At 31.9% G+C, this 14,788-nt stretch overlaps 1 protein-coding gene across 5 annotated transcripts in view; it reads right to left on the bottom strand.

The window, feature by feature from the left end:
* CenG1A (Centaurin gamma 1A) overlaps positions 1–14,788 on the bottom strand; it is an 80,029-nt gene that overhangs the window by 47,978 nt on the left and 17,263 nt on the right. The window contains exon 1 of one of the 5 annotated variants that reach the window (XM_090162094.1): positions 1,422–1,890. The exons of the other annotated variants lie outside the window; for them this stretch is intronic. Coding sequence (XP_090018220.1) covers positions 1,422–1,530 — 109 coding nt within the window. The 5' untranslated portion in view covers positions 1,531–1,890. Of the gene's footprint in view, positions 1–1,421; positions 1,891–14,788 lie in introns of those variants that run through there. 5 annotated transcript variants of the gene reach the window in all.

Below are 14,788 nucleotides of genomic sequence, written 5' to 3'. Positions count from 1 at the left end.
TTAACGGAAATTACACTATTTTAAATAGCTATTTGATCATATGGTTCCCATTCAAATTCCATAAAATTAAAATACGCAATTACACCAGCTAAATAATTTTATATAAGTAATAATCAGCTAGGCTAATATCCAAGGCACCACCTGTGACCTTAGGTCCAAGTCATCTAGCGACTTTTAATACTTTTAAACAGGTGGCCGGGTGACAATGCGTAGGAGGGTGGTGGCAAGCCAACAGCTCCCTACACTCACCGCACCAGATTAATTAGACAGATTAACCACCCCTTTAAAACTTATTGTGGTTAAACCCTAGATGTTTTCGAGGCGTGAGTTTAACCTATCTCATATTACGGTTTTGAATTAAAAATGGTCTCACGGTTTGTAGAAATATCAAAATGAGTGTCATAGGTGTCTATGCCATATTCACTACCGCTAAAATGTACGGCGTTTTAAGAAAAAAAAACAATAAGTTAAAAAAATTAGTAAACATTTTAATATAAAGATTATAAGAATAAGTTTCACATTTAAACCAAATTATCGGTAATACCTTCTCAATTTCCTTACGAAAAATTACGTTCCTTGTTTCGTTTTTGAAGTTATGTAAATAGATAGTAACATTTTGTACTTAAAATATATTTATATTTACGTACATAACTAAACAATCCTTAATTTATAACGGTAAAAACTAGCCGAAAAATATATATTTATATAAACAGAAGAATATAATATATTTCTTCCTTCCTTTAGCTGTTAACAAAATATTTTTTCTTTGGAGAAAAGTGCTTATAAATAAGTTAATAATTTAATAATAATTATAAGTAATTTTTACATAATTAGATAAATACTTATCTCGATATACTGGATATTCCTATCGCAAAAGAGTGATATATACTATGTACTTCTGATATAAGTAAAACCTGGATATTCCTATCGCTAACGAGTGATATATACTATATATAAAAATGCAGCGATATGGGTGTATATGATAAAATCATTGTAAATGACGGTTCAGTGCACTGTCATACCATTTTATTCTAATTTTTTATTGAAGTTTGCAAGAGCATATCCGAATATGTTTCTTTTCATTTTACCTGATACATATTTTCTATCACAAATCGAATATCGTGGTTTTTATTTGTTTACACTCGTAACCCCCCGTCTAAAAAAGGTATGATCTAGCTTCTGAAGTTTGGCGTAAGTGGCGCGGCCAATAAAATAAAATATTCTCAGTAGTTAATTAATCAAGAATTTTCTTATTTTTAAATGTTTTTCTGAAAACATTTTCCTAATACCGGTATCGGCCAATATCGGCTTCGCTAAAGCCGATATTGGCCGATAGCGATATTAGAAAAATAGGCCGATATATCGGTGCATCCCCAACTATAAACTTCTGATATAAGTAAATCAAGAAATGGTAAACAGACCTGAGAAAACCCGTTGCAATTTCACTTTACTAGTATGATTCTTTTTCTTCTTGAGTCTAACGGATCGCCTCCTCAACAACGAGGGCATCCTGGGTAATTTCAATTGCATAATCACGCACTTTTATATATCCAAATATATTCGACGAAATCCGAGCGCTTTTCCAGATGACGGGCGAAAACCGCGAACAAGATAGAACGCGTGAAGCGTCCGAATCGAATTCTGGCGGAGATACGAGCCGCGTTTTCAATTTCCTCGTCGCTTCACCATCTGTGGTATCGAACAAATCGGGGGTCAAATTGACGCTGTTCAACGTGTTGAGTGGCCGACAAAATGAAACGGTTCAAACACGCGCATCGCCGCTAAATTGCTCGCCACAGGTGACCCAGGACACCTAGATGAACAAAACCTGATGGTCGAGAAGCGTTCGCTCAGCTCGCCTTTCAAACGCTCTCTCTGCCGCTCTGATACGCGCGTTTCTATCCTCCAAAACCTTATTCAGCCGGAAAGTTCCGCCCTCCCACTTAGTTCCCCGCTTTACGGATAATTTTATTCTTGTATTTGTCTGTCTGTTTTGACGTCCCGATAATGAGACCTTGGACCAAAACATTTTTATACAGTATATGTATATCCATAAGTTAATTATTAACTTATGGTATATCTTCAAGGATACTGTTTTTTTTAATAAAAAGTAAATCAATTTATTTTTTAAATTTAAATCGGATTTTTAATTCTAATTTATTTTTTTGTTTTATTTGTTTAAAAATAACTAAACTATCTTTTCCGGTCTTTTACCTGTCATATACTTTTAAAATAAATCTTAATTAAATTGCATTACTATTACTTAGTTTGCACCGATTTGGTTTGTATTGAAATTTGTTTTGGTATTTTTATAGGGATGTAAACTTGTAACCTCCTGTCTAAAAAAATGCTATGATATAGCTTCTGAAGCGGCCAGTCAAATAAAATATTATCAATAGTTAATTAATCGAGATTTTTCTTATTTTTAAAAGTTTTTCTTGACAATATTTTTCTAATACCGGTTTAATTATTATCAAATGTATAATGAAGTTTTTTTGGTTATTTTTACCTTGGTCAGGCAAAAAGAGCACATTCAAATTGGGCCGATCCCATAGTACTTACCATAAGTGTGACTCTTCATATTCTTCACATGCACAAATTGTACTGAGAGCTATTCACAAGACAAGACTGCATTACGGGCTTCGCCGCCGTTTTGCGTCCACTTGCTCACGCGTCACACGTAGCCTTTGACAGCGCCTCGCTAGGGGGAGATTTCCTTATTGTGATGACGTCACTCCGTTACTAGCTCTCATTAAAATATTCCCCATAGTGACACACTTATGGAACAATATTATAGACTTATGTATTTGCTTAGTAATGCTAATTACTACCGAGTATAATATTTAACTTGTCTGTATTATAAAAACGCCTCTAACGTACTTATTGGTAATTTAGTTACTTATCATACTCGCAAATATTAATCAACGGAAATGCTTGATTCGGTGCAGCTCACATCAATCGCTTAATTTATCGATATGAAGTGTTTTTTTTTAAAGAGACCATAATACCGAATGTTCCTATAAACATCGAAACCACTGAAACAATCTAATCTATTTCTATTCTTCATTTACATACACTCATTTATCAACAAAAAAATAACTCGATAAGAAAAACGCGCGGAGCTACTCGAACGCGACGCCTTGTTTCATTTAATTTGACGGTAACATGTTTGGCATTTAGGAGTTCGAAGAGTAAATGGTTTTTGAAGAGGGAAATTATTATATAAAAATGTGTTGGGGGGCAGCCGGCTTGCTGGAACGTGACGTAATAATTGCGTCACGCTCTCCTCCGCACGTGATTGGACCGTCAGTCCGTCACTCGTCAATTATATCTTTCCTCCTTTTTTTCGGGCGCCTTCGGCAGTGTGTCACGGAACACTGCACCGCGCACTAAAAGAAGGACGGACACTAATTTGCATTTTAAAGAAATTTACATTAATAATTAACGATTCTGGTGTTTGGTAATGACGAAATTTTATGACAATTAAATTTGGTTATTTTTCCGGATTATTATTTTGATAATGACCTTGGAATATTTTTATCTAAATTACGCGTGTAGTTAAATATATATCGGGGGATTGGGGAAAGGTGGTTTACTTATAAATTGGTGTAAAGGTAATATTTAGTTAGGTGTTTGGTTTTAAAAATTACGTAAGGTTACCTAAGTTGTAAACACAACCAAATCTGTGGAAATTATTTAATATCATAAACGTAAATTGTAAAAATATTTAATATCATAAACGTAAATTATAAAATATTTACTATCATAAACGTAAATTATAAAAATATTTAATATCATAAACGTAAATTATAAAATATTTACCATCATAAACGTAAATTATAAAATATATAATTTCATAAACGTAAATTATGAAAAATATTTACTATCATAAACGTAAATTATAAAATATATAATTTCATAAACGTAAATTATGAAAAATATTTACTATCATAAACGTAAATTATAACATATATAATTTCATAAACGTAAATTATGAAATATATAAATTCATAAACGTAAATTATGAACGTAAATTATGAAAAATATTTACTATCATAAACGTAAATTATAAAATATTTAATGGCATAAAGGTAAATTATAAAATATTTAATGTCATAAAGATAAATTATAAAATATATAATTTCATAAACGTAAATTATGAAATATATAATTTCATAAACGTAAATTATGAAAAATATTTACTATCATAAACGTAAATTATAAAATATATAATTTCATAAACGTAAATTATGAAAAATATTTACTATCATAAACGTAAATTATAAAATATATAATTTCATAAACGTAAATTATGAAATATATAAATTCATAAACGTAAATTATGAACGTAAATTATGAAAAATATTTACTATCATAAACGTAAATTATAAAATATTTAATGGCATAAAGGTAAATTATAAAATATTTAATGTCATAAAGATAAATTATAAAATATATAATTTCATAAACGTAAATTATGAAAAATACTTAATATTAAACAAATTATGTAAATATTTTAAATTTTTCAAATTATGAAAAAATTAACATTAAACAAATTATAAATTTTTTAATATTAAACAAATTATAAAATATTATGTAAAATATATTAAACATGAAATACATAAATTTTTAATATTAAACGTGAAATACCATAAATATTCAATTTTAAATGTTAATTATGACAAAATTTAAATTTTAAATGTTAATTATAACAAAAATTAAATTTTAAACATGAAATACGTAAAGGTTTTAATTTTAAAAGTGAAATATGGAAACGTTGAATATTAAACGTGAATTAAGAAAAATATTTAAAATTAGCATAACATCTGATAACGTACAATATATTTGTAATATTCCAATTTGTATTTAAAATCGTTGAAACTATTTAATAGTCATCAAGAATCTAAAATAATTAATATTTAAATCATAAAATATGTAAAATATTTATTATTTAAATCATAAAATATGCACAATATTTAAAATTTAAATAATGAAATATGTACAATATTTAATGTTTAAATCATAAAATATGTAAAATATTTATTATTTAAATCATAAAATATGTACAATATTTAAAATTTAAATAATGAAATATGTACAATATTTAATGTTTAAATCATAAAATATGTACAATACTAAAAATTTAAATCATAAAATATGTACAATATTTAAAATTTAAATAATGAAATATGTACAATATTTAATGTTTAAATCATAAAATATGTAAAATATTTATTATTTAAATCATAAAATATGTACAATATTTAAAATTTAAATAATGAAATATGTACAATATTTAATGTTTAAATCATAAAATATGTACAATACTAAAAATTTAAATCATAAAATATGTACAATATTTAAAATTTAAATAATGAAATATGTACAATATTTAATCAAGAATGTATTTATTTATATTTAGGAAGAATGATTATGTTGCGACAATCGTCGGGCACGTTGAACGCCTTTCCCCGTCTCGCGCGGGGGGAAAGACAAAACGTCACTGGCGTTTGATTTCTATCGCGTTAGGTGACTCAAATTTTAAGCAGCCAATGAAATACCGGGACTATTCGTTTTATTTTAAGCGGAGGAGCGTACTGGGGGGACCAACGGGTGGATTGAGAGAAAAGCTAAAAACCGTCTCGACATAGACATTCTCCCTAGGTATAAATAAATACATTCTTGATTTAATATTTAAATCATAAAATATGTACAATATTTAATATTACACATTAATTGTGTAAAATATTTAATATTACACATTATTTGTGTAAAATATTTCGAATTAAACATGAATTATGAAAAATATTTAAAGCACTTATTATGAAACATGAATTATGAAAAATATTTAAAACATTTATTATGAAACATGAATTATGAAAAATATTTAAAAAATTTATTATGAAACATGAATTATGAAAAATATTTAAAAATTTTATTATGAATCATGAATTATGAAAAATATTTAAAAAATTAATTATGGAACATGAATTATGAAAAATATTTAAAACATGAATTATGAAAAATATTTAAAACATGAATTATGAAAAATATTTAAAACATGAATTATGAAAAATATTTAAAACATGAATTATGAAAAATATTTAAAACATGAATTATGAAAAATATTTAAAACATGAATTATGGTAAATATTGAATATTAAACATGATTTACGAAGAAGATAGAAATTTAACATCAGATAACATAAAATATACAATATTAAAAATTGTTATTACATCTATAATCGTCATGAGAAATGGTACTAATTAAATAATAACGAATGAAAAGTCGAGTAGAATTTCGTAGATAGGGCAGTGACACTTGAACTAGGAATGGAAGCCAAATAATAACGGATTTCGATCGTCAATTATTATACGTGTTTATCTAGTTATAATGAAAGAGGCGCCTTTGAAAGCGGGCATTTAATTGACGTTCCCGAAATCTGCTTTCTCTTGAAGCGGCCCAGTCATTCATAGCGCGCTACCGCTCTCAATCAGTGCGTGAAATTTGACGGCCCAGGCGAACGCGCGTCTTTGAATAAATCAGAAAATATCTCTCGATCCAAGAGTCGTCCTTTAAAAGGAAAGGGTTGAAGAAACTGCTATTCTCAATTTCGGTGGCTGCGTTTGTAAGACATGGCTTGATAATTACCGTTATTACCACGCGTTCGAGGGAGAGTTAGAATGAACATACCTTCTATTAGTCAATCAGAGCGTAATGCACTCCATTCTAATTTGGACCCCCCCCTTTCTCTAGCCCTTTATGATCTTACATCTAAATTTGGATTTATTTTATCCTTGTTATTATATTATATTTTTAAGGGGCGGAGGTTATTGCAAGCATTGAGCCATAGGCTATTTCATAATGGATAATAAAAATATCTAACCAAAATAAACCATTCAAATTTACATCGCTTACCATTGTAACTAAAGCGAGAAATTAAAAAAGAACGAATTGATCATAAGTTTATAACATTCGTTATAGTACGATACCACTAGTTAAACACTAAGCCCTCGCTAAATAAACAATAAACTCTCCCTAACTACACAATAAAATATCACTAACTAAACAATAAACTCTCACTAACTAAACAAACTCTCAATTAACTAAACAATAAACTCTCACTAACTAAACAAACTCTCAATTAACTAAACAATAAACTCTCACTAACTAAACAATAAACTCTCGCTAACTAAACCATACACTCTCACTTACTAAACCATACACTCTCACTTACTAAACCATACACTCTCACTTACTAAACCATACACTCTCACTTACTAAACCATACACTCTCACTTACTAAACCATACACTCTCACTTACTAAACCATACACTCTCACTTACTAAACCATACACTCTCACTTACTAAACCATACACTCTCACTTACTAAACCATACACTCTCACTTACTAAACCATACACTCTCACTTACTAAACAATAAACTCTCGCTAAATAAAAAATAAACTCTCACTAACTACAAAATAAACTCTCACTAACAACACAATAAACTCTCACTAACTAAACAATAAACTCTCACTAACTAAACCATACACTATCACTTAACTAAACAATAAACTCTCGCTTAATAAACAATAAACTTTCACTAACTAAACAATAAACTCCCACTTACTAAACCATACACTATCACTTAACTAAATAATAAACTCTCACTTAACTAAACAATAAACTCTCACTAGCTAAACAATAAACTCTCGCTAACTAAACAATAAACTCTCACTAGGCTCACTAGCTAAATAATAACTCTCACTAGGCTCACTAGCTAAATAATAACTCTCACTAGGCTCACTAGCTAAATAATAACTCTCACTAGGCTCACTAGCTAAATAATAACTCTCACTTAACTAAACAATAAACTCTCACTTAACTAAACAATAAACTCTCACTTAACTAAACAATAAACTCTCACTAACTAAACAATAAACTCTCACTAGGCTCACTAGCTAAATAATAACTCTCACTAGGCTCACTAGCTAAATAATAACTCTCACTTAACTAAACAATAAACTCTCACTTAACTAAACAATAAACTCTCACTTAACTAAACAATAAACTCTCACTAACTAAACAATAAACTCTCACTAACTAAACAATAAACTCTCACTAGGCTCACTAGCTAAATAATAACTCTCACTAGGCTCACTAGCTAAATAATAACTCTCACTTAACTAAACAATAAACTCTCACTTAACTAAACAATAAACTCTCACTTAACTAAACAATAAACTCTCACTAACTAAACAATAAACTCTCACTAACTTAACAATAAACTCTCACTAACTTAACAATAAACTTTCACTAACTAAACAATAAACTCACTAACTAAACAATAAACTCACTAACTAAAAAATAAACTCTCACTAACTAAACAATAAACTCTCACTACCTAAATAATAAACTCTCACTACCTAAATAATAAACTCTCACTAACTAAACAATAAACCCTCGATAACTAAAGAATAAACCCTTGCTAACTAAACACTAAACCCTTGCTAACTAAACACTAAACTATCACCAGATAAACACTAGTCTCTCACCAGATAAATACTAATCTGGCGACAATTTAGCACTGGTTCCTCGAAATACCAGTTTTTCTAAACCAACCTCATTCGTGAGTCCGTAACATAAATCAAAAATGTGCTGCCACCTAGTTCTAGAAACCTTAACTTTCAAAATCGGTGAAATAAACGTCATATTCGAAAACAATATCATTTAAAATTCCCTCCCGTTTCTGGTTTTGACTTACAAGCAAGCGAGCGAGTACGCGAACTATCGGAAACTTTCTGGAGAGCGTGTCGCCACCTATGATCAAAAAAGTGAACTATTTTCATAAATTAGCCTGTAGAATATTTTTATATATATTAACGTGATCATAGTGGTAATATAACGTCCACGTAAAAATAACTTACAAAAAAATACATCTAGTTTGGAGAAAATTGAAGAATTTGAATTTTTGTAATAACAGTAATAAATCGTAAATGCCCGTTTTTGTGATCCAACAAAACGGGAAAAACTGGTATAAAGACGCTGCTTAGTTTGTTTCCAAGTCTCGCCATAGCGCGGATAATATAAAAAACAGGAATGGAAAAAAAAAAATGGCCGTGGAAGTGCATCCAGCTTTTTCGGGTTTATAAGGTCAAGAACGCCGGATTTGATACTTTGATTATAATGGGGTATTACGGGATTTGTAAAGAGATTACTCTAGGCCAATGCAGGCTACGCGCAAGTACGTTTACTTTCGACCGCCCCAAAACCGCCATGGGCCGAATTACACCCTTTTACCGGTGCCTTTTATGTAATTTCCCGGAAGAGCTTTGTAGAAAACCGACATTCATTAACTTCAGAAAGGAAAAAAACAACGTGATTAGGGATAAATTGTGCTTTACCGAACACATTTTTTAAATTGGTTAACATGTAAGTATTGAATGAATTTTAATGTAATAACGTAAGTAGCATAAATAAATAAGTATGACAATTAGGAAACATTTTCACCGAATTGATTTTCAGTGATTGGGAATTAGTTAAATCAAGTTTTAGTTCATCACAGAGAGCCCTAGTGTCATGTTATTACGAGTGTAGTAAATTATACACAGTCTTAATAATAATGATGATAGTGTTGATTTTCACTATAGGTATTTTGATAACTAGGAGCAACAAACACAAGGAGAACGCAACCTGTCAAAAGTCGTGCATTTTCTTGTGTACAGTTCTTATTGGTTAGACGCATAATCGCCTGCTGCCGTCGGAAGGGGAAAATTCGGAAATTGTCTTCCCCCTTTCCGTAAAACGTTCAGCGTAAAGGCTCGTCCAATGAAATTTGTACGCAACACGGCGTTAGCGTGTTTAAAGGCTAGCTGCGTTCTCCTTGAGTTCGTTGCTTGAATATGAATAAATTAATGCTCCTAGTTGATAAGAAAGAAGTAAACGGATTTAGCTAACTACTTACACGTAACTATGATGTTACTTATGGAAATAATTTTAACTAGTATGCCAATTTTTAAAATTTCATTTTTTTAACTTTAATTTTTGTTTTGCAAGAGTAACAAGAACGGACGCGGTAAGGACACGGCGATGACGTCATACGTATTCGCGTTTCGTAATATAATAGGGATATCAACAATCGAGGAAACCACACTAAAAATCTATAATTGGAGATAGTCTATCGTAGGCAAATACACCTCTACAACGAATGGCGCGCGCGTAGACTTTTTTGTCGGAAAGCCGTTTCCGACGCCCACGCCAATAAGAGGTGGCGCCACTAGTTCGTGATCCAGACGTCGAATCAATCGGCACTTCAATCCTCCCTCTTCGCCGGCACATTTTGCAGTTCATCCCGGTTATCTTTCGCGTAGACTATACCCGCTGCCGCCTTTGTCCAGTAGCGTCAGGTTTATCCGGACGTGGGGTTTACCGCACTCCGGTCACAGACTCATCGACTCGGATCCCCCCCAGCAACCGATGAAAACGAAAATGGGAAAAAAAACACTACCTTGAATAATATTGCGAAGCTATTTCTTGGCTCCCTTTTCAGTCGTATGAAAATATTACGTTCTTTTTTAGTAGTCTGCTTGGCTATCTCTATTTTGAGTACGTGCGGACTGTATTGAATTTCTTGAATTATTTCGGCGGTAGATGTCGCGGTAGATAGATCACTCGTTTTAATAAATGTCTTTTTTTCTCTAAAGTTAGTGGAGTGTTAAAAATTCACAGTTTTTATCTTAAATATTCGAACATAACTTTTACTTATTCCCGCCAATGTTGTCAATACTATAGGTTTTGGAATAGGTTTACTTAAGGTTTAACTATTCGGTGTTTTATGACGGTTTCTATTCGTTAAGCGTTGTTATTTTAACAGGAGTGACTTTAAAAATCAAAATTAAATTTAAATTTAATTGGATTTATTAATTTGTGAACAATTAATGGCTCTTTTTCAGTCTAATTCAAGGGCGTATCCAGGATTTTATTACGGGTGGAGTTTGGTCTACTTGATGGATATTTACTATCAGTTTTAATATTTAAAATATTATTATTTCATTAAATTTAATTACTATTTAATAGTGTTGTTAATTTTCCGGAAATAATAAAATGCCCAAAAAGTTCCAGAAAATATTCCGAATTGCAGAAAATAAAAAATTGAAACAAATTTCTTTTTAAGGGTTTTTAATTTTTTAACTTTTTATTGGTATAAAATGTCTAATATCAGTAAACATACTACAAAATATTAATAGTGTTACATTGTTAATCAGTTTAAACTAGTCTAGAGGTTTAGTTTTACTTTTAGATTCGAAAAAATTAGAAGAATATTCCGCTTTATTCAAATTTGCAAACAATCATCACATGAAAACTTTTTTTAAATTTTTTTCGGAAAATTTTCCGAATTACAACACTACTATTTAATTTTATATCAGATTAGTTTTAGAACCTAACTACTGCCATTATTTAATCCACCCGTTTAAATACGTTATTGATTTTTAAAAAACCTACATTTAAACAAATTGATTTAAATTAGTCAAACCCGTTATTTAAAAAAAAGTTCGCATAACTTAAACCTTAAAATATCACATTATAGCTGCTAAGTCATCAAGCAACTTTTAAAGCCATTAATTCAGGTGACCGGGTTACAATGCGTAGGAGGGTGGTGGAAAGCCCTTCACGCCACGCGAGCCAACAGCTCCTTACACTAACTATTACCGTTAACCTCACCATTAGTTCCACATTAGCCCTTGACCAGGGTTGCCACAATAATTTCAGATTCAAATTAACCGACGATCAGTGGCGTACCTGAGAACTCAGAGCCCCCCCCCCCCCGAAGCTTTAGGCCCCCATTGAAGCTCGAGGCCTCCCCCCCGCACCGTGGGCCCTGCGGACCATCAGCTACGCCACTGCCGACGATTCCCTGTTTTCCCCGACCGTTTTAAGATATTTTCCCTGACTTTTTAAAACCAAAATTAGACAATTTTTAGCTTTATATTTTACTTTTATCAGAAGTTTATAAATTGAAATCAACCTACATTTCAGTACAAAAGTATTATTGCAACGTTAAAAAAATTAGCAAAACCTTCAAGGAACTAAATAATAGAATTTGGAAGATAACTAGAATAAAAATTACCTTAAAAAATTGTTCAGATAAAATTGAATTTCCGGATTTTTTACAAATTCTTAAAATTCCTTGACCTTTCCCTGACTTTTTGGGCCCATTGTTAAATTCCCTGACTTTTCCATGATTTCCCGGACGTGTGGAAACCCAGTTGACAATTATGGAACTATTTATAACCCTGGTAAAACCATAAGTTAATGATACCTCTAAGTAGACAAATGGCTATGCTGCCTATGGCGGATATGCTTGTCCAAATCGACCTATGTCTCTCCGTACTGCGTATACACTTAACATACACTTGGAACTGCCGAAGCTGACGTTTCTTTAATCCCGTTTGGTGCAAGGCTAGCTTGAACTTCCCCAAAAGAGATAAATTTCGGTATTCCCTTAGAAAATTCTTCCCCCCGCAGAGGCAAAAGAACGTTTATTTTTGTTATTGGTTTATTTCTCTCAGCCCAATATAGTTTCATTCTCGACCGCACAGCGGCGCTGGGTCCGAGATATTTTTCAAATCTTTCATTTTCGCGGGAATCGGAGAGACATCATATTTTCTGGACAAAGATTCCACCTTGAAAGGGCTTATTTGTCTACTTAGAGGTATCATTAACTTATGGTAAAACCTAGTGGGCTAAGATCAAAGCGCAGGATTCGCTCACCTGAAAATTTTGAGGGCGAGAGCGCAAAAATCTTTTAAAACTAATTTAATTTTCTCCCTTTTGTTCAGCCACGATACAAAAGAGCGGAGCCAATTTCGTCTCTCTGGCCTCGAACTCCGAAATATGCCTCGCTGGAATAAATTAAAGAGCTTCTCATTGCTCATTCGAAGCGTAACCCGCGCGGGGGAGCCACCGGAAAAAGAAGGCACCCGCGAAATGCGAGATCGGGATTTTACGGCGAGGGTGGATTTCTGCCTCTTCCGATAAATTCTCGCGAACGCCTTCCGAGAAGTCGAGAAAAATGCGCGTCGGAAAGGCAGTTAGCTAAGCCTTGCCTTAAAGAAACATTCGATACTTCAGTGCAAAAATACGGCAACTACCCTATAGATCGATTTACAATTTAAAGGGGTAAATTTCATCTGAGGTAACGTGGTGATGTCGTTTTTTGTTAATAGATGGCGCTCTGATAGTAACATGACGTCATAATTTTGATTTTCAACGATTGGTCGAAAGTTTTCAGTTTTTAGTGGAGAACGGTTTTGTCGATATTTAAAATACAAAATTCTCTTCTCTCATTAGATAGTTTAAAATTGTATTATAGTGCCATCTATGGCGGAGAGTGTTAGCTACTGTTAAAATTAATTGCTAATTTAAATTACAAAAATTATATATTTTTAATAAGAATTTAAAGTACTATAATTTAGTAATTAATTAATAACTTTTTAAAAAAGGTTAATTTTCATAAAATTTATAGTGTCGCCATCTACCTCAAACCTTATTAAATAGGAAGGTACCTCGGGTGGATTTCGCCCCTTTTTGCATATTTCCCTGTAGGCAATATGTGAATGCGTCTATTCTTAAATAAGGAATTCATCTTAATTTGGAGTTCATCGAAATTGGTTTAAAACGTACGGAAATTAAGTTATTTGTAATAGGTTAAATTTATAATAAGAAATACAATAATAATAATAATCAGCACCACCTTAGGCCCAAGTCATCGAGCGACGTTTAAAGCCATTAATTCTGGTGGCCGGGTTACAATGCGTAGGAGGGTGGTGGCAAGCCCTTACCCTTAACCTCTACAAGTTTCTATGGAAGGGGAAACCGAAAAACTCGGGGGGAAACCCCTTTAACCAGTGGGGAGAGAACTTGCAAACTCAACGCGGGAGTTTTCCCAGATTTCACCCAGTGCCACAATCTGGGATCGAACTCGGCTTCTCTTGTTGCGAGGCGAAAGTGCTAACCACTCCGCCACCCCACTTATGTAGTGTTACTGTTTTAGTGAGTAGTATACTGCTAATGTTATTAGTGTCGTAGGCATACGTCATAACTAAGCCCCACCTTGAAACAGCTGAAACTAAATTAATTTACCGTCACAGATCACGTGGCAAAAACGGCACACGATCCTGCGAAATAATCACGTGACCGCCATGGGCGTCTTAATGTCATGGCCGACCTATACGCGTAACCCGTTACCATGTCAACGAACACAAGCTACACCCACGAGAAAGCTATGAACTCGAAATATCCCCCTGATTTTTCTGAAATAAATATAATAATACGCTTATTATATACTTATGAATTTTACAAATCTTTGAAATTAACATTAAATTTTTTGTAACCAAAAATGTACAAAATAATAATAATAATAATAATAATCAGCTAGGCTAATACCCAAGGCACCACCTTACGCCTAAGTCATCCAGCGACTTTTACCATATACTTTTCAATAATAATAATAATAATAATAATATTATTTTTTTAAATTTGAAGATAACAACAAAAAATGTTGAAATGCGTTTTGAGTTAAAATGTCAAAATCTTTGCTCTGTTATTTCCCAAAACAATAAAAAAGTGAAAAACCATCCAAGTTATATTTTCCAAAAATAAAATTGTTTGTAGTTGCCATACTGTCGCACTTAGATAGCGAAATATCTAAAAATAAAGGATTTCTGGGAGAGCTTTGTAAAGATGAAGATAAAGACGAGGCGATGTTTCCAAATAGTAAATCC

This window comes from Leiobunum rupestre, chromosome 11 (assembly GCF_980474605.1).
Source record: "Leiobunum rupestre chromosome 11, qqLeiRupe1.1.hap1, whole genome shotgun sequence".
Lineage (NCBI taxonomy): Eukaryota > Metazoa > Arthropoda > Arachnida > Opiliones > Sclerosomatidae > Leiobunum > Leiobunum rupestre.
This window is presented reverse-complemented; position numbering and strand designations above follow the sequence as displayed.